Here is a 21,755-nt window from a genome sequence, read left to right as displayed (position 1 = left end):
CATGTACATACGTTACAGTTTTTTTTTTTTTTTTTTTTGGCAATGATTCTGAGGGTTAATGGTGGAATTAAGTTATTAAATTATTAGATTTAGAGACGTCAATCTGAAAGAACGCTTCTGCCTGGTAAGTTACCTCCGGGTCACCGGTTCACATGGGAAAGTTCTGGAATGCAAGACGCCAAACTTCAAACCCGCCTCAATCGTCTCCATGGTCTCCATAGGATCCATACAGTAGGATCCATAAATTTGCAGAAAGGGACTCAGAGCTAACTAGTTGTACAAATTAGTGGGGATAAGCGATGACAGAGATGATGGCACGGACCCTTGTCGCGCTGGGAAATGGAGTGGTATTTAAATATGTACGATCTCGTGGCATGGTGTGGCATGGTGTGGCATGGCTCCAAGTTTGCGACAGGAAATAAGAAAATAATACTCCGAAGTCAGGATCATGGCAATTGACATACCAGTCGACATCATCGCGACATTCTTTATATAAGGGAGATCGCCTTGGCAGTGGATGGACAAGCTTTTTTGTGTTTTTTTTTGTGTTTGCGAGCCAGGTCAAAAGGGGATGGATAGGGGATGATCTAAAGATAGTGTATTTTTGTAATTCTTACAAAATTTGGAACGGTCCTTTGTCGTTATTTATTTATAATTTATAATTTCCCTCAAAGCAGGAATTGTGTATCGGAAAGTGGATACTGAACTCTTCAGCCACTCAGGGTCTTTCAATCTATTCACAGCCCTGGGTCGCCAAGGAAAATGGACCCTCAAAAAGACCCTGAGGCCCAGTCAGGGTCCGATATGACTGATTGGTGGGTCTTGAGCGGCTTACTTGGCGAATACGGTAGGAGGAGGTCTCAGGGGCGCGCTAGAAAGACGGGTAATTGGCGCATTAGGATCCACAGGGGACCGAAACAATCAAAACAACTTCCTAGCGGAGATGGGAAGTGGGATTTGGGGCCAATGACCCTGAAACCCTCGATTATTATCGGTCTCACAGTAGCACATCAATGGAGTTGGCACAGCCCACTGATGATCCGTTGTTAAGTTTTAATACATTTCGTATGATTATGTACCTGAATGGGGAAAAGTGACCTATCGTTGTAGGGGTTTCACCAGCATGTGGGTAAGTACCAAATGAACTCAGAGTACAAACCCCCCCCGGACCATCCGCCCTTTTGCCTTTCCCGAAGCCCAGACCCCATCACCCCTACTCTCTCTCTTTTCTTCCTTTTCAACCTCCTCTCTTCCTCTCTTCCTTCCCAATTCCATTCGCTTTTCATATCCCTTCACATCCACGAACGGCTTCATTGCCCTTCCTGTCATTCTTTTGGGGTTTATTCTATATTTCAATTCACTTTCTCTACGATGAAGTACTCTGTCATCGCTGGTCTATCCCTTTTGGGATCGGCCATGGCGACTGTGCCCTCCATTGAGATCAAAGGCAAGAAGTTCTTCTACTCTAACAACGGCACCGAGTTCTACATCCGTGGTATTGCCTACCAACCCGACTACAACGCCCGTAACGGTGGTAGTTCTGACGTCGACTACACCGACCCGCTGGCCGATGTCGAGAGCTGCAAGCGTGACATTCCCTACCTTGTCCAGCTGCGTACCAACGTCGTTCGTACTTATGCCGTCAACCCCAACTCCTCTCACGACGAGTGTATGAATGCCCTTGCCGACGCTGGAATCTACGTCATTAGCGATCTCTCCTCCCCCTCGGAGTCTATTCAATCCTCAGACCCCATGTGGAACGCCGATATCTTCGAACGTTACTCATCCGTCATTGATGCCTTCGCCCAGTACCCTAACGTCATTGGTTTCTTCGCCGGAAACGAGGTCTCCAACAAGGTCTCCAACAGTGACTCCATGGCTTATGTCAAGGCTGCTGTTCGTGACATGAAGGCCTACATCAAGCAGAAGAACTACCGTTCCTCCCTGGCCATCGGTTACGCTACTGACGACGACGCCAGCGTTCGTGAGAATATTGCCAACTACCTGGTCTGCGATGATGCCACAGACTCGATTGACATGTTCGGTTACAACATCTACGAGTGGTGCGGTAACTCTTCCTACGTAGCTTCCGGATACAAGGACCGTACCGAGGAGTTCGCAGACTACCCCGTCCCTGCCTTCTTCTCCGAGTACGGCTGCAACCAGCCCAGTCCTCGCTATTTCACTGATATTCCCGTTCTTTACGGCCCTGAGATGGAGAACGTCTGGAGCGGTGGTATTGTCTACATGTACTATGAGACTGGTAACGACTTTGGTTTGGTTTCTACCTCTGGCACCAACGTGATTACCTTGACCGACTTCGACAACCTGTCCTCTGAGATTAAGAAGGCTACCCCCACCGGTACTGTCATGAGCGATTACAGCGTCTCTACCACCGTTGGCCGCACCTGCCCTACCGTTTCGGCTGGTGAGTGGCTTGCTGCCAGCAACCTGCCCCCTGCCATTGACTCCGAACTCTGCTCTTGCATGTACGACTCCCTGACCTGTGTTCCCGTTGACGGTATCTCCACCAAGAAAATTTCCAGCACCTTCAGCTACCTCGGTGGTGAGGACGGTGTCATGGATGGTGTTACCGGTAATGGTACCACCGGTGTCTACGGTGCCTACAGCGGATGCAGCACCAACCAGCGTCTCGCCTGGGCCATGGACCAGTACTACAAGAAGAACGGCAAGTCTGCCTCTGCCTGTGGCTTCAGTGGTGCCGCTACCACCAAGTCCGCCACCACCGCCAGCTCCTGCAGCTCTCAGCTCAAGGCCGCCGGTACTGCCGGTACTGGCTCTGTCAGTGGCTCTCTTAACGCTGCTACTGGTACCAGCTCTGGTGCCACCTCCAGCGGTGCCGCCGGTGCTCTCAACGCTCCTCAGGCTGTCATCATTGGTGCATGGCACACCGGTCTCTACGCTTTGGCTGCCTTCGCTACCGGTGCTTTCATGATTGCGCTGTAAAGCTTGAATGAATTGATTTATTTTCTTTATCCTGCCGTGTGATTTGAATATGGCGCCATTGTATCACTACACGCGCACAAAAGGCGCCTTTTCTTGTATCCGTCTTAGCTCGGCACTTTGTTCATACATAATCTTTTTGGTCAAATAGCAAGCTGGTGTTCATTTGTTCTTATCTAGGTTCTAAACATTTCGTTTCCCTTTCAATGCCAATCTCCAAGGTATACCTACTCCCAAGTAAGATCGGAATTTAGATCTCCTCGGGTATTGCCCCAGCCCTAGAGGTAACAAACAACCTACAAGTACATATAGTCCTAATGTTCGTCATCAGACCGAAATTTTGAGACCTTGGAATTGGCATAATTGTTTGCTCGAGGTTCAAAATGACCGAACTTCAACATCGTGACTCCAGTTCATTCCAAGATTGGCTGAAATATTTATTATGTACTAAGTACACAAACTTTTAAACGACCACAGGAGGGGATCATTTCTAGGAATTTATACACATTCATCAGTAAATTACACCTCCGCCCAAGGACATAACAGACGCAATTTCCACCTTGGGTTATCTGTTACATAAACATGTCATAAATCAATCAAATTATTGACTCCTATGGTCCAATTGTGTACATAAGTTATTCAATCTCTGTTATGAGTCAATCAACATCGCTGTCCTCTGTCCGTTGGTGCGCCATCCGCCGTCGGGTCGGAGCCGACCTGCGGGCTGCATCCACTCTCCACATTGCCTTTTCTAGACCTAGAACATCATTTTGTGACTCATTCTGATATGAATTATCAGATTCCTCATTGAAGAAACCGTCTATACATCGTTAGTTGCTACCGGAAAGAGATATGAGGAGTACTCTGAATGGTAATTGGGCCAATCTTGAGACAAGTACAATTCAACGAAGTAGATCCAGCTTCGACTCGAAAAGTGGATACAAGAGTGGGTCCGTTGGATTAGATCCCGCCGGAAACTGACCAATCATATCATTCCATTGCGAAATATTGATAGTACGTTTACTTCGTGCTAGAGTCTTTACAGCCTGAGGTGACGCTTCTCTCATTCCTATACTCCCTAGGTCTTTCGTCCTTCTCGAACGTTGTGACTCATAAATCTCAACTCACTTCCAAACTTCAAGCTTTAAAAGACCGCTACCCATCCTTCTTTCCCACAACACTGATCCAACTTTCACCAACTTCTCGACCCACGTTCAGATTCCCACCATACGTGTCTTCACTTGGACAAACGCCGATATGGAAGCCATCAAAGAAGTCTTTGCGCAGTGTAAAGAGCAGCAACGTGCAGCTTTGATCACCTACATGACCGCTGGATACCCCAGCATCAAAGAGACAGCCTCAATCATGCTTGCCATGCAAACCGGTGGCGCAGGCACGTATCAAGCTCCAAACCTCAAGATCCAAGCCAAGATATTGGGAATCACTGACCAGGCCATACTAACAGCCATGAACTGCAGACATAATCGAACTCGGAATCCCATTCACGGATCCCCTCACAGACGGCACAACAATTCAAAACGCAAACGTGGTTGCTCTCCAAAACGGCGTGCGCATCCCCACAATGCTCACCATGGTCCGCGAGGCACGTAGCCTTGGACTGACAGCCCCTGTTCTCTTCATGGGGTACTACAACCCTGTACGTGCATACGGCGAAGAGAAAATCATCCGTGACTGCCGTGACGCAGGCGTGAATGGATTTATCATTGTGGACCTCCCACCTGAGGAAGCTGTTCGATTCCGTGATTTGTGTAAACGTGATGGGTAGGTCCCCTCCTGCTTGGATTCGGAGATGAAAGCAATGCTAACGGAAATCATGACAGACTATCATACATTCCTCTTGTTGCACCCGCAACCCCAGACTTCCGGATGAAGATGCTCTGCGAGATCGCAGACTCGTTCGTCTATGTTGCGTCCAAAATGGGCGTTACCGGTGCTACCAAGTCTCTGGATCAAGGTCTAGATGGTCTTCTTGAGCGTGTGCATAAATACACTGGGAAGAAGGTCCCTGCTGTGGTTGGCTTTGGAATCAACACCCGAGAGCACTTTGTGAATGTGGCAGGTATCGCGGAAGGCGTTGTCATCGGGAGTAAGATCATCATTGTCCTGAAAGATGCGGAGTCGGGCACCGAAGCCGAGAAGGTGAAGGAGTATTGCATGTATGTGACTGGACGGACCGAAGCGAGGAAGATTGAGGAATTCGCTCCTTATACTTCCATCCCTACTCCCAATCTCGCAGATGAGATGCATACCGATACCCCCACGATCAGCACCGACAACTACATGCGCTTTGGCCAGTTCGGCGGCCAATATGTTCCAGAAGCCCTGATGGAATGCCTGACGGAGCTGGAAGCAGGTTGGAGGAATGCCAAATCGGACCCTGAATTCTGGGCCCAGATCCGTTCTTTCGCCAAATACGCCAACCGCCCCTCGAGTCTGCACATCGCATCGCGTCTCACCGAACACGCTGGCGGTGCCCGAATCTGGCTCAAGCGTGAAGATCTCAACCACACAGGAAGTCATAAGATCAACAATGCACTGGGACAGGTTGTTCTCGCGCGTCGTCTGGGAAAGACCGCTATCATCGCAGAGACTGGCGCAGGACAACACGGTGTCGCAACAGCAACCATGTGCGCGCATTTCGGGATGAAGTGTACTATCTTCATGGGAGCGGAAGACGCACGTCGACAAGCACTGAACGTTTTTCGAATCCGTTTGCTCGGCGCAACTGTCATCCCTGTCTCTGGAGCCCACGAAGGCGAAAAAGGAACACTGCGCGATGCCGTAAATGCGGCGTTCCGAACCTGGGTCACGGAGTTGAAGACGACCCATTTCGTCATCGGGTCTGCATTCGGACCGTATCCATATCCGAGTATCGTGCGGACCTTGCAGTCTGTTATTGGCGAGGAAACTCGTGCGCAATTCATGGAGGAGATGGATGGAAAGTTGCCCGATGCACTTGTAGCATGTGTCGGTGGAGGATCGAATGCTGCGGGAATGTTCTCTCCATTCCTTGCTGATGATGGTGTTGCATTTGTTGGTGTTGAAGCGGGGGGAGATGGGGTAGATGCTGGAAGACATTCTGCAACACTTGGACGGGGTAGTGTTGGTGTTCTTCATGGAGTGCGGACTTACGTGCTTCAGGATGATGATGGACAGATTAGCTCGACTCATTCTGTGTCTGCTGGTTTGGATTATCCTGGTGTTGGGCCTGAGTTGTCTGCTTGGAAGGAATCTGGTCGCGCGAAATTCATTGCGGCTACCGATAAAGATGCGCTGAATGCGTTCCGGTTGCTTAGTGAGCTGGAGGGCATTATTCCTGCTTTGGAGAGTGCGCATGCTGTTGCCGGCGCAATTCGGGTTGCGAATGAGCTTGGAGCTGAGAAGGACGTTGTCATTTGTCTGTCTGGACGAGGTGATAAGGATGTACAGACTGTGGCGACTATGCTACCTTCGTTGATGCCGGAAGTGTAGACCTTTCGTCTTTAATTTGTATTTGTAGCGTGTTCTCTCCGCTCTTTTTGTTCGGTGTTTTCTCCACTAAATTTGTTTGAAATGGTTATCGGGTACTTTCTAGTGTCATTAATCATTTGATATTGATCTGTCAAATCAACATCTCTTTTTTCTTTCTTCTACAATTCATTAGATCGTACCTCATCCTCTAGTCTGTGCAGGAGTCAAGGGCTTCCCATGCATAGATTTGCAGATAATCCACTTAATAGAGTTAGCTTCACTTATACAATGAAGTTTGCTGAATTTGCGGGGGATTTTCAATCTGGGGAAGGTTATGTATAGACTGACTTTCCACAATCACCAGACACACCATAAAACTGTTTTCTTCAACTATCTATACCCCGATTCCTCCGAGACACGATCATAGACTACGGCCGAGCATAGTATGCATCAAGTAAGAAGCTTGGTTCAAAAGTTCATATCACCACCATCTTCATCTAGCGGCATACAGGAAGGATCGAAACCAGTTTCACCACATGCACACAGAGATTCTTTCTCGAACCCTCTTTCGAAACACGCTATGCCTAATACAATTACTCTACCCCTGACCCTTGTTCTTGGCAGCATTTCAGTACAGTGGTAAATAACATCAGAAAAATAACTACTGTGTTAGGCTTATATGGCTTTCTGAGCTTCTAGAATGTTGATCCTGCAAACAAGGCAAACAACAGGGGGTCTTCGTAATCCGGTCACTAGGCCCGATGTTCAGATTCCTATCTTATCAGACAGTTTGTCAGCCATTCAAACCCAGATTGTTTGTGTGAGAGAAGTATATACCGCGTGAGGAGATACATGCGTAGCAGAGCCTAGCGGAAAGGGCTTTGTCGCCGCAAAATAGAAAAGCAAAGACATTGCTGATTCGTGATGGGAGATATAAGACCACAATTCCACTCTTGCTTGGTGTAACTGGTGATTTTCTTATCATCGGTTAATGAGGAACGTGAGAGCGTGGAAATTGCCAGGCAATTAGGCTGAACTTTGAACTAGGAAGTAAGGAAAGTTGCATAAATGCACCATCTATATAGATAGGATAATGTCTGCCGGGTGGGGCTTTCTTATCTGGGCTGCCGCCGCTTTTACGAGGGCGCTCAGGCTCCGGATCACTGAGTAGACGTCAGCACGGGCTCTGACTTGGTGATCGCGCTCGGTGCTGTCACGTGTACAATGACTAATCCATGGCGCGCCGCGGGACCGCTCAGTGAGTGAGAGGCATGCGCAGTGAGCACCCCTGATCCGTCCAATCAACTTAGATCGTCCCAAAAAAGACAGGCCCCACAGGGCCATTAATTCTGGGTAATGCGTTGACGATATTTGGGCTGCACTCGTTTTCGGGAGGATCGCATGTCGCTAAAAGATTGAATCATATCTATCAGACGCAAAAAGGTGGAAAAAGCTATCCAATTGATGACGATCTGGTCAGAATTTCTTGTCTCCTCATGTACGGCGGGCGACTCGAGCTCGAAGTTTCAGCTATATAGAGGCACTAATATAAGATGCGAAAATTCGTGATATTTCCCAAAGATATTAAATATTGATCCTCGGTGTATCTTTTATCGAAATAGTACACCGTCATTAAGAGCTCTTGTCACTGAAGGTTGGTCGCATTGTTGGATGAATTGGGGTCAATGCCGCGTGGGAGAAGAAATTATATATTGGGGAAATGCGTGGAAGCTCTTTTTGTTGTACAATGGTCAGCAGCAGCTAGCAGGCTTCACCAGCCTGTGATTTTGGGAAGGCCGATGGCGCTTCCTACAGATTTTTCACTTCACCGCCATACAAAGTGTGTTGATAGCTTATATCAGCGGCTATCGACAAGTCTTGAAATATAAAACATGGTTCTTCAGATATCAGTTTGAAATTTATCATATCTATTTACGATGGTATATTTAGCTGGCGGCCCGGTGGTTCTGGCGGTTCGGTAGTTGATTAATTACGTTAACCTACATATGTACTTCCTCTGCCTCGTAATTGGGGATATCAATGCTGCTGAATTAGCCCACATAGTTAACTATTTACAAGGGTCCATAGTTACCAGATATCTGAAAACAGTGTTTAATTAGTTCATTGGCCAGTTCTACTATCTTCACTTGCGCTACAGCATCTCTGAGAAATGACTATTCTTAGTCATATTCCGCTATAAATTGTGTACCTAGGGGCAGGTCGCGTCCCGCCGTAATGGTCCCACATTTCATTCGTCACACAATTTCATTTTCATGGCTTGCGCCTGGTCCAGACGCCTTTTCAAGGTTCTCCGCCGATTTATTGGCTTTATTGACTAGGTTCTGGGCTGTGAAAAAACAGGGCCCCTTTGCTCCGTAAATCCGATGCTAATTAACCACGCGCTAGCAGATCAGTTATCACTTCGGTCGGCATCCCATACTTTAAACAAGTTATGAATTAGTTGTTGCATGGCGGTTGACACTACTGTGATCATTCCAATTTTGAACGAGAAAAAATTGTAACTGAAGATTTCTTCCTCAGCTCTATATTCAGTCGAACCTGGTACTGATTAAGTGAATACATCAAGAGGTATGTAAAATGACAGCGTGCCTCGATACTTGCTGTACTATCATGCAAAAAAGCAATTGAAATAATCTTATCGTCATTTTTGATCTAATTTGGTGCAGTTTAATAAGATTCATTATCTTGTTTCGATATGTATGCGGCCCATGCGCCAGTCACGAATCCAAAATGGAGAGTGCCGAAAGCTTGTGAGGCTTGTCGTCTTCGCAAAATTAGGTGTGATGGATATACGCCTTGCAGTCAGTGCACAGAAAGAAATCGTTCTTGCGAATTTCGGGAAAAAGCTCGCCAACGCCTCAAAAAGGCCAAGCAGACACCTGAAATGCATTGGTTGCCTGCTCGATCAGCCAAAGGCGCCCCGCAGACTCTGCCTCCACACCCAGAGCGGGATGCCTGGAAAGAACCCAGCTTACCACATAATAGCGTAGTGGCAACTCACCTGGCATCACCCGGACTTCTGATGCAGTTGTTTTATGGACCAACATCGAATTTCTCCTTGATGCAGAGAATCTATCTTGACCTCATCCCAGGGTATGCGGAGAAAGTTTCTGAGATGTCCAAGAGTGTCACTGAGGAGGGAAGTGCAGGACTAGAGATGTTCGATTTCCGTCACATATTCTTTGGATTTCCTGAGAGCAGTCATGAGGGGAATACTGGCCACGGAAGAGTGTCGGCGTTCCCGATCTTCATCCCATACCCAGTTGCCAAGTCTTTGCTTCTTCATTTTCTGGAAACATTGTATTATCTCATGCCATTTCACCCCAAAGAGGTGTACGAGCAGAGATTGAAAGAAATGTATGACGCGCCAATTGGTTCGGCAAAAGAAACACCGGGGGATCAGGTATTGCTGATGGCTATCGCAATCGCGGCAATCAACTCAGAGCATCATCGCCTCGCAGACACCCTATTTGAGTGTGTCAATAGTCGAATGGCCGCCATGATGGACATAGTGAACCTCGAGATGGTGCAAACTTCATTGATCATGATGAGTTTCCCTGTATCCCAAAGATCTTGAATCAAAGCGATATGCTGACGTCTAGGAGCACGCCCACTTTGAAAATGAGCAAGGCCGCCCAAATTCCGCATACTTGCACTTGGGGATAGCAGCGAGGAAGGCCATTTCCGCTGGCTTTCATAAATCTAAACCGACATCAATTTTTGATCGTCGCTATGACGATATCCAAAAGACAATTTGGGCATTGTACATATACGAAGTGTACGTTGGACATTGATGTTAAGAGTCTTTTTGCTGACGGAATACCCGCCGCAGACTTGTTTCGTTCTTCCTTGGTCGTCCAACTTGCCTCTCTCGGGCAGATATCGAAATTTCGGTTCCAGATGATCCTTTTCTTCTGTGTCTCGTCCGACTCACCGAAATAATATCGAGATCGGTACAAGAGATATACGGCCACTCAAACGATTCATTCATACCTGTCCATCAGGCAGCAACATCAATTCGCCGTGACCTTATGGCATTTCAATCGTTGATGCTGGAAAAGCTAGGATTCTGCGTGGACAGTGAGCCAATTCAGAGGGATAAGGGCGTTTGTCAAACTATTTTAACAACCTGTAAGGCCCCCGTTTCAAAAATTCCACGCCCAAAAATGCTAACATGATCTCAAGTGTATTACTATACGCTGCTTTTGGTTTATCGACCGTTCCTCATCCTGAGAGGTAGATTGCGAAAACAATTCGAGCAATCAAGTAATAAAGAGAACAGCGCTTTTTCAAGGGCACGCAACGATATGCCACTATGGTTGAATGACGCATGTGGGTTCGCAATTATGGCCGCACGTGAGGCAATCCGTCATATTTCCGAAGCATCGAAGACCAATCCGTTGGTTCAAGTAAGCCCTATTCTCTTCTTGTTAGGATCTTGCCTTTTGCCTGTTGAGTTGACACTGATTTGCTATCCTTTGTCTCAAAAGGAACTTCGATTCCATGGGTTTTTCATAGGAAGCTGTGCATTTGCATTGATCTACGACATGCTGCATGACCAGTCAATGATCTCTACTCATCTACCGTGGGTCAACACAGGACTGCGATACCTTTCTCAGATGCGAGAGGGAGAGCCGATCACTAGTACCATCCGCGCTGTCAATCTTGCATTGGACAAGCTGAATCAAGGCCAAATGACGGAAGTAAGTGAGCCTTCAAGTTCTTTTGCTCGACTTTCTCCGGAAATTGCAGAGGCCGAGGCAAGGAGTGAGGTCCAAGAATTTGCCAATATTACTCAGAATTCGACTTGGAATGGTTTATCTCCGTCGTTACCCTCGAACCTGGAAACTTTTGATGGATCTGGCGATCTTGGGATCTGGAGGATCGATCCGTCTATGGTTACTTTAGAAGGATTCTTCTCCTGGCCGCTCCAAGGGCCCTTTCAATGACAGGGTACGACTCTGTTGGCTCTGTAGCTGCGGCTTTGTGCGGGACCGATCTGCGGCGATGTGGCGGGATGGATATGCTAATCTGTACGTTAAAGTTCATTAATTGTTAAACAGTAAACCTAATTATATACATGTAATATTCTGCCGGACAGAAACCTCCATAGTATTGATACGGAGTAGACCACTACACATATGGCTATTTAGACCCACTAATAGGGCGTATACCACCCATATGAGTCAGTAGTTGCCTGACAAATATCAGACATAGTCTCCGAGAGATGCTCGGGGCGTTTCATCTCTATATTTCCACAAGCAATCTGTGCAGTCTCCACTAGAACTCGCCTCGTGTTATTATTGTTTTTTATATTATTATTTTTCATATTAATGAAACCATACGTCGCTCAACGAATAAGCGGTTGTACGGGTCAGCGGGTATACGGGTCGGCGGGTATACGGTTTGAGTGGCTATACGGCTCGACCAGCTATCCGGAATAAGATCTACATTTAATCGGGCCTAAAGATTAGCTTCACGAAAAGGGATGGCAGCATTATAAAGAACAGCCCAGTCCACGAACTGCAACCTTCGCCTTTCTGCCCTCAATAGTCTTACTTCTTACTTGACCTTGTTTGGTGCAGACATGTCCGAAAACACTACCAGTGCAGTCGATGATGATGACTCTAGTCAGACCCAATCAATCACACCTCATTTGGCCGATGAGCCTGTCAAAGAGAAGTGGCATCCCCGGTCCTCACCGGCGGACTGCAAGCAGGTGACAGTGACATGGCAGCAACTGTCGGTGCATGTTCCCGCCTCCGAGGCAGTCCAAGGCGATACCCTCTGGTCGGACGTTGATCCCAGGAATTGGATACAGAGCTTTCGAAAAAGTCGAGAAAGTGTTAGTTGACCTCGGAATGCCGTTGACCTCTACCGATACTGACTGAATACAGACAATTCTTCATGACATGACCGGTCAGGTGCGACCGGGAGAAATGGTATGTTGTATTTTAGTCCACTACAAGGGCAAGGGCTTGCTGCTAACGGGTATTAGCTGCTGGTCCTCGGGCGTCCCGGTGCGGGTTGTACATCGCTGCTTAAAATGCTGGCCAACGACAGGGACGGGTTTGACAAGGTGGATGGATCGGTCCACTTTGGAAGTATGGACCACAAGGAGGCCCTCAAGTTCCGGCAGCAGTTTATGTTCAACAACGAAGGTTTGATAACAAATCATACCTTTGAAATCGGTGAAGGCTAATTAGTCGTATAGATGACGTCCATTTTCCCACTTTGACGGTGGATCAAACCATCAAGTTCGCCCTCCGCAATAAGACGCCCGCACAAAGAGAGGAAGGCACGACCCGGGAGGAATATGTCGAGCGAGTCCGAGACGAGATTTTGGGATCATTGGGTATCCTCCATACCAAGAAGACGCTTGTGGGTAATGAGTTTGTCCGCGGTGTGTCTGGTGGAGAGCGAAAGCGTGTCTCCCTTGCTGAAGTCATGGCGGGTCAAGTAAGTACTCATACACGTGAATTAGCTTCAGTAGAAACCCGAACATTGACAATTATCTCAGAGTCCTGTACAATGCTGGGATCAATCAACCCGTGGTCTTGACGCCAGCTCCGCCCTCGATTTCGCCAAGAATCTTCGCCGCTTTGCCGATGAACAGCGAAAGACAATGATTGCCACTTTCTACCAGGCAGGTAACGCCATTTACGATCAATTTGACCAAGTGCTGGTGCTTGCTAGCGGACATGTCATCTACTATGGTCCACGCCGACAGGCGCGTCAATATTTCGAGGAAATGGGATTTGTCTGTGGTCGTGGAGCCAACATCGCCGACTTTCTCACCTCTGTCACTGTCCCCACGGAGCGCACTATAAAAGCTGGCTTTGAGGAGAAAATTCCCAAGAACGCTGCAGAATTCTCGGCTCAGTACAAAGCCAGTAACATATACAAGGCGATGGTCGAGGGGGTCATACTACCACAGGAACTGGAGGATGAGACTCGATCTTTCAAATCTCACGTCGCTCATGAAATTAAGGGCGGCGACGTAAATGTCAGAAACCCTTATACTGCGTCGCTCTGGAACCAAATCATCGCGTGCACTATTCGACAGAGCCAGATTATCTGGGGTGACCGTATTTCGCTCGGGGTGAAAGTCGCCTCGGCTCTTATTCAAGCACTCGTGTCTGGAAGTCTTTTCTACAATCTTTCTGATACCAGCTCTTCTACCTTCCTTCGACCCGGCGCCCTCTTCTTTCCTCTGATGTATTTCTGTATGCAATCTCTCTCAGAAACCACGTCGTCTTTCATGGGACGGCCTATTCTTGGTCGACAGAAACGATTTGCATTTTATCGGCCTACTGCATACTGTATTGCCAGTGTGATCACGGATATTCCTGTCGTCTTCTTCCAGGTAACCGTGTTTACGATCGTATACTACTGGATGTGTGGCTTTCAGGCAAACGCCGGAAAGTTTTTTACTTTCTGGATTGTTGTCAACGCTTCCACGCTCTGCTTCCTTTCCTTTTTCCGCGCTATTGGAGCCAATTGCACTAAATTCGGCAACGCCTCCAAAGTCTCGGGATTTCTGACAACCATCATGATGATTTACACGGGCTATCTGATCCCTTTCCAGAAGATGCATGTCTGGTTCCGATGGATCTTTTGGATCAACCCGGCATCTTACGCATTCGAGAGTGTAATGGGCAACGAGTTTGGAGGATTGACAATGGACTGCGTCGCTCCTCAATATGTGCCTTACGGATCTGGATATCCTAGCGGTGAGGAGTACCGTGGTTGCACCATTGCCGGTGCCTCTGGAGATACGATCAGTGGAGCAAACTACATTCATGCGGAATACCACTACTCTATCCACCACGTTTGGAGAGGATTCGGTGTGGTTGTTGGAATGTGGATCTTCTTTGCGTTCCTCACAGCTTTTGGCTTTGAACGTCTCCGCAGCCAGGGAACATCTTCGTATCTTGTCTTCAAGCGTGGTTGCCACGGCGCAAATCATGATGAGGAAGACCTTGCTACCACCCCCGCAGCCCAAGGAAAGTCAGAGCCGGACCATGACCTGCCAAAACAGGCCATTTTTACTTGGGATCATCTAGACTACTATGTCAACTACCACGGCTCGAAGCTCCAGTTACTGAACCAAGTCTTTGGCTATGTCAAGCCCGGGAGTCTGGTGGCGCTTATGGGGTGCTCGGGTGCAGGAAAAACGACGTAAGCAACCTTGTTCTCGCAATTCTGTTATTCACCCTGGTTTGTCAAATGCTAACTCACACGCAGCCTTCTAGATGTTCTTGCTCAGCGCAAAGACTCTGGAGAGATCACGGGCTCAATTCTCGTGGATGGAAAGCCTCAAAATATCAGTTTTCAGCGTACTACCGGCTACTGCGAGCAGCTTGATATTCATGAGCCGTCAGCTACCGTGAAAGAAGCCCTTATATTCTCAGCCCTACTGCGTCAAAATGCCGAGACACCTAGGCAAGAGAAAATTGACTATGTGGACAAAATTATTGATCTGCTTGAGCTTGGTGACATTAGTGATGCTCTGATAGGAGGTAAGGAGTCATCCCGCATTCAATATCCACAGCCTTACGTGATCAAAATTCTGACACCTGAATAGTCCCGGGTGCCGGATTGAGCATTGAGCAGCGAAAGAGAGTCACACTTGGTGTTGAATTGGTTGCCAAGCCTTCCTTGCTTCTGTTGGACGAGCCGACATCAGGTCTTGACGGACAATCTGCATTCAATATTGTCCGCTTTATGCGGAAACTTGCTGATGCAGGACAGGCTGTTTTGGTGAGTATTGACTTGAGCTTCCTGATGAGCCTCACGCTTATGAAAATTCGGCAGTGCACTATTCATCAGCCTTCGGCCTCTCTTTTCGATGCTTTTGACTATCTTTTGTTGCTCGCAAAGGGGGGGAAAATGACGTACTTTGGCGAGAGTAAATGGTTCCCTTCTTGCAAAATATGGTATTCCGGCTAACAAATTGACTAGCGGGAACGGGCTCTGATATCATCTTGGACTATTTTGCACGGAACGGAGCACCTTGCCCAGAAAATGCGAACCCGGCAGAGCATATTGTCGATGTCGTGCAAGGCAGACTTGATCCTGCAGTGGATTGGAACCAAATTTGGGAGTCGTCGGACGAATGTCGGACTGCGCTCCAAACTTTGGAAGACCTCAAAGCCAAGGCAGCGGCAGATGCGACGGAAGAAACGGATCTTACTGACTATGCAACATCCAAAACGTATCAGCTCCAGTTGGTCCTTGAAAGACAGATGGTTAAACTTTGGAGAAGCCCGGTATGTCCCCCAGGATCGAAGAACACTTATATGGGTCACTAAGAAGCATAGGATTATATTTGGAACAAAATCGCCCTACATGTTTTCGCCGCCCTTTTCAGTGGTTTTACTTTTTGGAAGATCGGCCTGTCGATACTCGACCTTCAGCTTCGTCTTTTTGCAATCTTCAACTTTGTTTTTGTTGCTCCTGGCGTCATCAATCAACTGCAACCATACTTCCTGCAGAATCGTGATATTTTCGAGACTCGTGAGAAGAAGGCAGGTGGAAACGTATCATGATAGGGGCATGAGGTGCTAACTGTATTACAGTCGAAAACATACCACTGGATCGCATTCATCGGTGCTCAAGCTATCTCGGAAATGCCGTACCTTGTCATCTGCGGCACACTCTATTTCCTCTGCTGGTACTTCACTGTGGGCTTCCCGAGCTTGCCTTCTATCTCTGGACATATGTTCTTCCAGATGATTCGTGAGTTACCAAGTTTCTGTGAAGTGACAGCAGTCTTCTGACCATAATGTGTTTAGTCTACGAATTCCTGTACACTCCAATCGGTCAAGCCATTGCTGCGTATGCGCCAAACGAATATTCCGCCTCACTTGTGAACCCGCTCGTACTTGGAGCAGGACTTATTGGTTTCTGTGGAGTCGTTGTTCCTTACGATTCGATCAATGTTTTCTGGCGTTACTGGATGTACTATCTTGATCCCTTCACCTATCTCATCGGCGGTTTGCTTGGGGAGGTCCTCTGGGATACCCCTGTGAAATGCGCCGAAAATGAGTGGGTAAATATCAGCCTCCCGAGCAATGAGACCTGCCAGTCTTATATGCAAAATTTCATTGACACTGCAGGAGGATATGTGCGCGACGGCGCATCCAAAACCTCGTGCGAATACTGTGAGTACGCGGTCGGGTCGCAGTACGCACCACAATTCAATTTGAAAGCCAAATACTATTCCTGGAGAGATGTGAGTACCCCTCATTCAGCCTTGTCTTTCTTGTTCGAGGCTGGTCAACTAAACAAATCATTTTTCAATAGACCGGAATTACCGCACTCTTTTGCATTACCACCTATATTTGTGTTTTCCTCATGATGAAACTTCGCAGCAAGAAGACCAAAACTGCTCGCTCTGAATAGAAGGTTAACGCAACGTTCATTCGAGCATGGCCACAGCTGTGCGCTGAGCCTATACAAAAATTTCCTTCCCTTGAACCTCTCTTTTTGCTTTTCGCACCTTTCCTCCTTGATTGTCATTTGCTCCGTTTTCCTCTCTCTCACCCTATCTGGTATTTAATATATTACAACTTTCATACATTTGTATTTTAGAACTCTGCTTGTCATTTCTTACCCTAGATTGTCTCTTCAACCAATGTGATCATTTATCCATATATCAAAAAGACCTAGAATATACCTTAAGTGGACGCAAGATTGCTCAATTGATCGTTTTTCCATCCGCTAAACCATTAAGATTGATATCAGACCTATCTAGGTCTGCATTTTAGCGTCTGATTGCGCTGAATGCTGGATCCTTGCAAGTCTCATGTATAACTACCAATAGTGAGTATTTTATTTATTCAATTTCCTGCAAATGACAGCAACAATGTATTGTTTTCATTTCACTGTCCCTACCATGATTTCAGTCCTAGGTAGTCATTCTTCGCTATAAATGGGCATTAATTGGTTCATCTTACAATTACAAGCATAAAGCATAGTACGGAAAATCCCATATATGCTTTTAGCGGTCCGAATCGTATAAGCCTATCAACAAAACGAGTATTTCACAAGTTCCATACATCACCCAGTCTCGATCAACACATCTAGACATTTTCAGAACCCTGCTTAAAATTTTCGCAAACGATGAAGCGCTAGGCCAAATATTTCCTTTCTGGAAACGCCGTTGACGTCCTCTCAAGCTCTTAGATTAATTGCTGGCGGGAAAAGAGCACTTGATAGCCCTCACTAAAGACTGAAATATCGGCAAAGCGGGACATAATCCATGTAAATGTTGAAAAAGCGCTTTGGCCCATTGATCAAACGGAAAATCTTCTGCCGAGATGTCCCGCATACTAGCCGCATGTCGGACAATGCTCTGAAGGCACAGCACAAAAATGGGGGGGATGCCAAAAGAGCTGAAATCATTCCGGTGGGTTCGAACAATAAGTAGTGCACGGTAAAGCAGCTTTTTCGCACTTTCCCACGATGGCTGTGGTACTTGAGCTTGAGTAACCTCATCGGCTGCGACATGCAGATATAACGGTAGCAGTGTGGCGATGTACGCTAGTGTCATAAATGTTTGATGAGGAAGTAAGCTCGAATGCCGCTCAGGATATATACTCTCGGGACCCATAACCTGACATCCCAAGGGTAGAGTGTTGTTCCATTTCCCAAGCTCTGAGATCAATTCTGTCGCACGAGGGATATCTTTCACTTCTAACAAGATTGCCTGCGTGATCTGATTCATCATAGTGCTCAGTTCAAAGAGGTTATTGAAACAGCTTGGGACATGAAGTGGGCCATCCGTGGATATTTGTTTTCCCTGCCTTTCAAGACAAGCTGGAAGAACATCTGACCATAAAACCCACTCTTCAGCTGTGTCCTCACTGAGCATGATCGTCTGATATGCTTTCCTTTTTCCATGAGTGGGTTGGGAGAGACCAAACGCGAGGAAAGAGTCGATTATATGACAGCCCAACAAGACATCCTTGCTCAATTGCCCCTCTTCAAACTTTGTGGTCTTGGCAGTCTTGTCCAAGCCCAAAAAGAAAGCCAAATCTAAGGATTTAACACTAAGCAACTTCGCAGCTGCCCACTGCTGAAAATTTATGTTGATCAAAGCAAGAAGCAGCAAGGCTTGAATGTGGCCTAGCTGACAATTCTTCATCTCCAAAGGTATCAGAGCCCGTGCCATAAGATAAAACTTTTTCGTTTCTGAAGGTGGCGTCCTAGATTTTTCACTGATCAAGGTGCTGTGTTGACATGTAGAATAACTAATCAGAGCACACAGAGCCGCATAGTCAGCACTGCCGGAATTCCACACTGCATCTGGGTATGACATGGCGGTGTAGAGATGACAGGAACGTATCATTGTCTGCTTGTCTAAGATGGGAAACCATGGATGGGTGCGAGCAAAGTACCGATCGAGGATTTGAATCGTCGCAGGAGGTAGACAAGAAGACCGCGATCCTCCTTCTGCTGTAGGTAATGGTATAGGTTCGTCATCAAACGGACGGAAGTCCATGGCAGGCGAAGTGATTCTGACAGTAGAATCTTTGGGTGGCTCAGCAAGACTGGGGGAGTTGCTAACATAGCAGTCGACGTCGGTGGGGAACCCGCTCGGCTCAGTCATGGATGAAACTTCACTGGGACAGCAGAGCATGCTCATATTTGCGAGTTCTGGGTTACGCAAGACACTGTAAAGGCGACTGTATTTCCACGGCTGTTGCGCAGAGGCGCTCATGGAACTTGAACATTCATGCCGCTTTAGTTGTGCTAGCGACTCCTGCTTCACCCCCAGAATTGACAGTATCTGATCTTCGAAGTTGTCCAGCTTGCTTATTGCAATGGCTAGTATGCCCTCGAGTCTCCTTGAATAGCCCTCAGGTAAGCCTCGCTGTTTTTCTGAGCGATAATAGGTGCAGACATGCCCAGACACCTGACATGAGCACTTGGGACGAAATGTATCAGATTTCTGCTGAAAGCTACATGTTAGCTTTCACAAGTCCGAAATAGACAAAAGGAGTTCGGTTAGTTTTGATTAACTGGAAGTTTCATCATATGATCACGCACCTTCTTCCCGCGATACTGGTCACAGGCTTTGTAGATCCTTGTAGCGCCCGAAGATGACATCCCGGAAGCCTTAATGAATTATATCAGCTACGCGCGTGGTGTCGGTATTTATTAATGGCACGTATTCCAGACCGGGGGATGCTACAATCATCCAAATATGCTGAGACTCAAAGGGCTCAAAACGTGTTTAGGATATGGCAGAAGCTTATCATAACGGATGGTACATTGGGGAGATTCTTTTGAAGGGGGCTTCTAATGGAATGGATATTGTCTACTTTGTGAACTTGTAAGATTTCCAACTAAATTGTCGTTAAGTTGAGATAATTCCGAGTTTCCGTAGGACGGCATTTCACGCAAGAGTTTAGTTTTTGGCGAGCCAATAAATCTGCCGGTTTGGCCTGGAGCGGATGTGGGACGGATATTGTGGGACGACCACAAGAGCGGCGGGACCTTTCTTACTAACGTATTTCCGTAGGTACTCAGCTCCCACCGCCGACTGGCTAGCGTTGTGCCGCTGGGTAGTACGGTGTCCGATAGGGTTCACTAGGTCACAACGCTTACATATATGAGGAAAATTGGTAGAAATTCAAAGATCGTTCAGCTCACAGGTGGAGAGGGTTTCTAGTAAACCCTCATGGTTGATACCGCTTTGACAGAGAGTCTCAATATCCTGTCGGTGGGCGGTGAGATCGGTTGTTGGGGGGGGGGGCCATGGTCGATAATAGGTGGGCGGTGGGTGGATAATTTGTCTGTAAAAGCGTAGATGAGAAATAGGGGGCTAGCGTGGTAGTATTTTATTGAGGTGTGCTGCTGACTTAGCTGCTCCCGCGCTTTTTGCTCAGGTCATGCGCCGTGAGTGGGATCAGCGAGTTTGCTGCTTATGTCATACTCACGAGCGTGCTCAATTTTACTCAGTTAGCACAAAGCGGCAAGGAGTGAGCACTAAAACAGAAAGGGAAAGCCAAGATTCGCCAGACATTAATCGGTGTATATGCAGATTACATTGTCTGCCATATTCATCGTCATTGCACTTGACTATTTGATAGCTACTTGAGTTGTGACTTACCCTGGTTCGAAACAAAGCGGCTTAAAAGAATGAATTGATCTTTCTCATTCTGTCTGAATAGGCTGACGCGTAGCATCTTTCTAATCTTCATAATCGTCCAGTCGTGCCACTAATTCTTGGCTCTCTCTCAGTTGTCCTCCTACTGCGGGTGCCCATGCCTCCCACTCCTCGACCATTTTCACCAGTGACTCAGAATTGGCAGATTGAGAGTTATTAGCAGCTATCCATGGTCCACTGTATCTCTTGAACTATGCTCTGTGGTTGTAAAAGCTGCACATTGTGACTGCAATGCAGACGAACAAATCTGCTGAGACGAGAAAGCCTCAAAAGCTCTCTTTGCCAGTCCTCATTCATCTCGCGCCATCTATCGAGACATTTTCGAAACAGAGCTCGTTCTTGTTCTGTTCCATTTCCTGCGGCCACTCCAAAGTCATACATCTTCTGGAAATCTTTAGGTGTATCCGCAATGATGACACTGACCGGATAATCCTTGAGAAGTAGCTTTTCGAGTTGATTCTTGTGGGCCAATGCCCGTCTGTCATTCGGCACCGCCTGCAACTCAGCAGCCTCGGTGGCTTGATGTCGGGGATCAGCCTGCTCGTCTTTGACAGCTTTCCACTCCTCCTCGGATAGGACATGGGACGTTGCAAGACCGGTGGTTTCAAAAAAATCTTGGTCACCGAGGACTGGACTGAAGACGTCCCAACCCCACGCACCACTATCAAAGAAACGTTCAGTATTGCAATCCACGAACACCATGCCCACGACATCATTAGGCCTGAGTTCCAAAAACTCGCGAGAAGTGTAGCCTCCCCATGAGTGAGCGACAATGATGAACGGAGGCTCAATACCGGCGTTCCTTAACAGGGTATCAAGCTCTGCTGCGACTGATGCTGCAGATATGCTTGGTGGTGTCTGGTTGGGACCTTCACTCCTACCCATCCCTGAACGATCGTAATTCAACCAACGAGCAATTGGAACCACAAGCTTTCGCACTACAACCCACTCATCGATCGTGCTGCCAAGGCCTTGCATGAGAACGACGATAGGCTTTCCAGGCTTGCGATCTGGCCCCGAAACGGACAGATAGAGGTTATGGGAACCGACGGAGACAAGTCCATCCTTATCACCTTTGTCCCAGTCAATTTTAGAAATTGGTTGCATTGTGAACTGGATA

The 21,755-nt window shown here is 47.3% G+C and overlaps 7 protein-coding genes across 7 annotated transcripts; 5 read left to right on the top strand and 2 right to left on the bottom strand.

Moving 5' to 3' along the window:
* Positions 1–1,371: 1,371 nt before the first annotated feature.
* On the top strand, positions 1,372–2,967 carry N7520_010918 (glycoside hydrolase family 72 protein; the record flags this gene model as incomplete). The annotated part of the gene is made up of 1 exon (XM_057144851.1): positions 1,372–2,967. The coding sequence occupies one exon, from the start codon at positions 1,372–1,374 to the stop codon at positions 2,965–2,967; it is 1,596 nt and encodes a 531-aa protein (XP_056990605.1).
* Positions 2,968–4,221: 1,254 nt separating this feature from the next.
* N7520_010917 (tryptophan synthase) lies at positions 4,222–6,456 on the top strand (the record flags this gene model as incomplete). Its single annotated transcript, XM_057144850.1, has 3 exons — positions 4,222–4,357; positions 4,443–4,746; positions 4,806–6,456. 3 exons carry the CDS (start codon positions 4,222–4,224, stop codon positions 6,454–6,456), a joined length of 2,091 nt encoding a protein of 696 aa, XP_056990604.1.
* A 2,884-nt stretch (positions 6,457–9,340) lies between these two features.
* Positions 9,341–10,033, top strand: N7520_010916 (fungal specific transcription factor domain-containing protein; the record flags this gene model as incomplete). The annotated part of the gene is made up of 1 exon (XM_057144849.1): positions 9,341–10,033. One exon carries the CDS (start codon positions 9,341–9,343, stop codon positions 10,031–10,033), a length of 693 nt encoding a protein of 230 aa, XP_056990603.1.
* A 769-nt stretch (positions 10,034–10,802) lies between these two features.
* N7520_010915 (uncharacterized protein) lies at positions 10,803–11,405 on the top strand (the record flags this gene model as incomplete). Its single annotated transcript, XM_057144848.1, has 2 exons — positions 10,803–10,865; positions 10,947–11,405. The coding sequence occupies 2 exons, from the start codon at positions 10,803–10,805 to the stop codon at positions 11,403–11,405; spliced, it is 522 nt and encodes a 173-aa protein (XP_056990602.1).
* Positions 11,406–12,043: 638 nt separating this feature from the next.
* On the top strand, positions 12,044–16,863 carry N7520_010914 (uncharacterized protein; the record flags this gene model as incomplete). Its single annotated transcript, XM_057144847.1, has 12 exons — positions 12,044–12,301; positions 12,354–12,398; positions 12,455–12,617; positions 12,671–12,915; positions 12,977–14,637; positions 14,704–14,978; positions 15,044–15,367; positions 15,421–15,728; positions 15,780–15,998; positions 16,038–16,197; positions 16,254–16,693; positions 16,765–16,863. The coding sequence occupies 12 exons, from the start codon at positions 12,044–12,046 to the stop codon at positions 16,861–16,863; spliced, it is 4,197 nt and encodes a 1,398-aa protein (XP_056990601.1).
* Positions 16,864–17,647: 784 nt separating this feature from the next.
* On the bottom strand, positions 17,648–19,572 carry N7520_010913 (fungal specific transcription factor domain-containing protein; the record flags this gene model as incomplete). Its single annotated transcript, XM_057144846.1, has 2 exons — positions 17,648–19,414; positions 19,513–19,572. The coding sequence occupies 2 exons, from the start codon at positions 19,570–19,572 to the stop codon at positions 17,648–17,650; spliced, it is 1,827 nt and encodes a 608-aa protein (XP_056990600.1).
* A 1,219-nt stretch (positions 19,573–20,791) lies between these two features.
* On the bottom strand, positions 20,792–21,742 carry N7520_010912 (alpha/beta fold hydrolase; the record flags this gene model as incomplete). The annotated part of the gene is made up of 1 exon (XM_057144845.1): positions 20,792–21,742. The coding sequence occupies one exon, from the start codon at positions 21,740–21,742 to the stop codon at positions 20,792–20,794; it is 951 nt and encodes a 316-aa protein (XP_056990599.1).
* Between the last annotated feature and the right edge of the window lie 13 nt (positions 21,743–21,755).

This window comes from Penicillium odoratum, assembly GCF_028828045.1.
Source record: "Penicillium odoratum strain IBT 22623 chromosome Unknown utg000008l_segment0_segment0, whole genome shotgun sequence".
Taxonomy (NCBI): Eukaryota; Fungi; Ascomycota; class Eurotiomycetes; order Eurotiales; family Aspergillaceae; genus Penicillium; species Penicillium odoratum.
The sequence above is the reverse complement of the archived record's forward strand: the minus strand, read 5'-3'. Positions and strand labels throughout refer to the sequence as shown.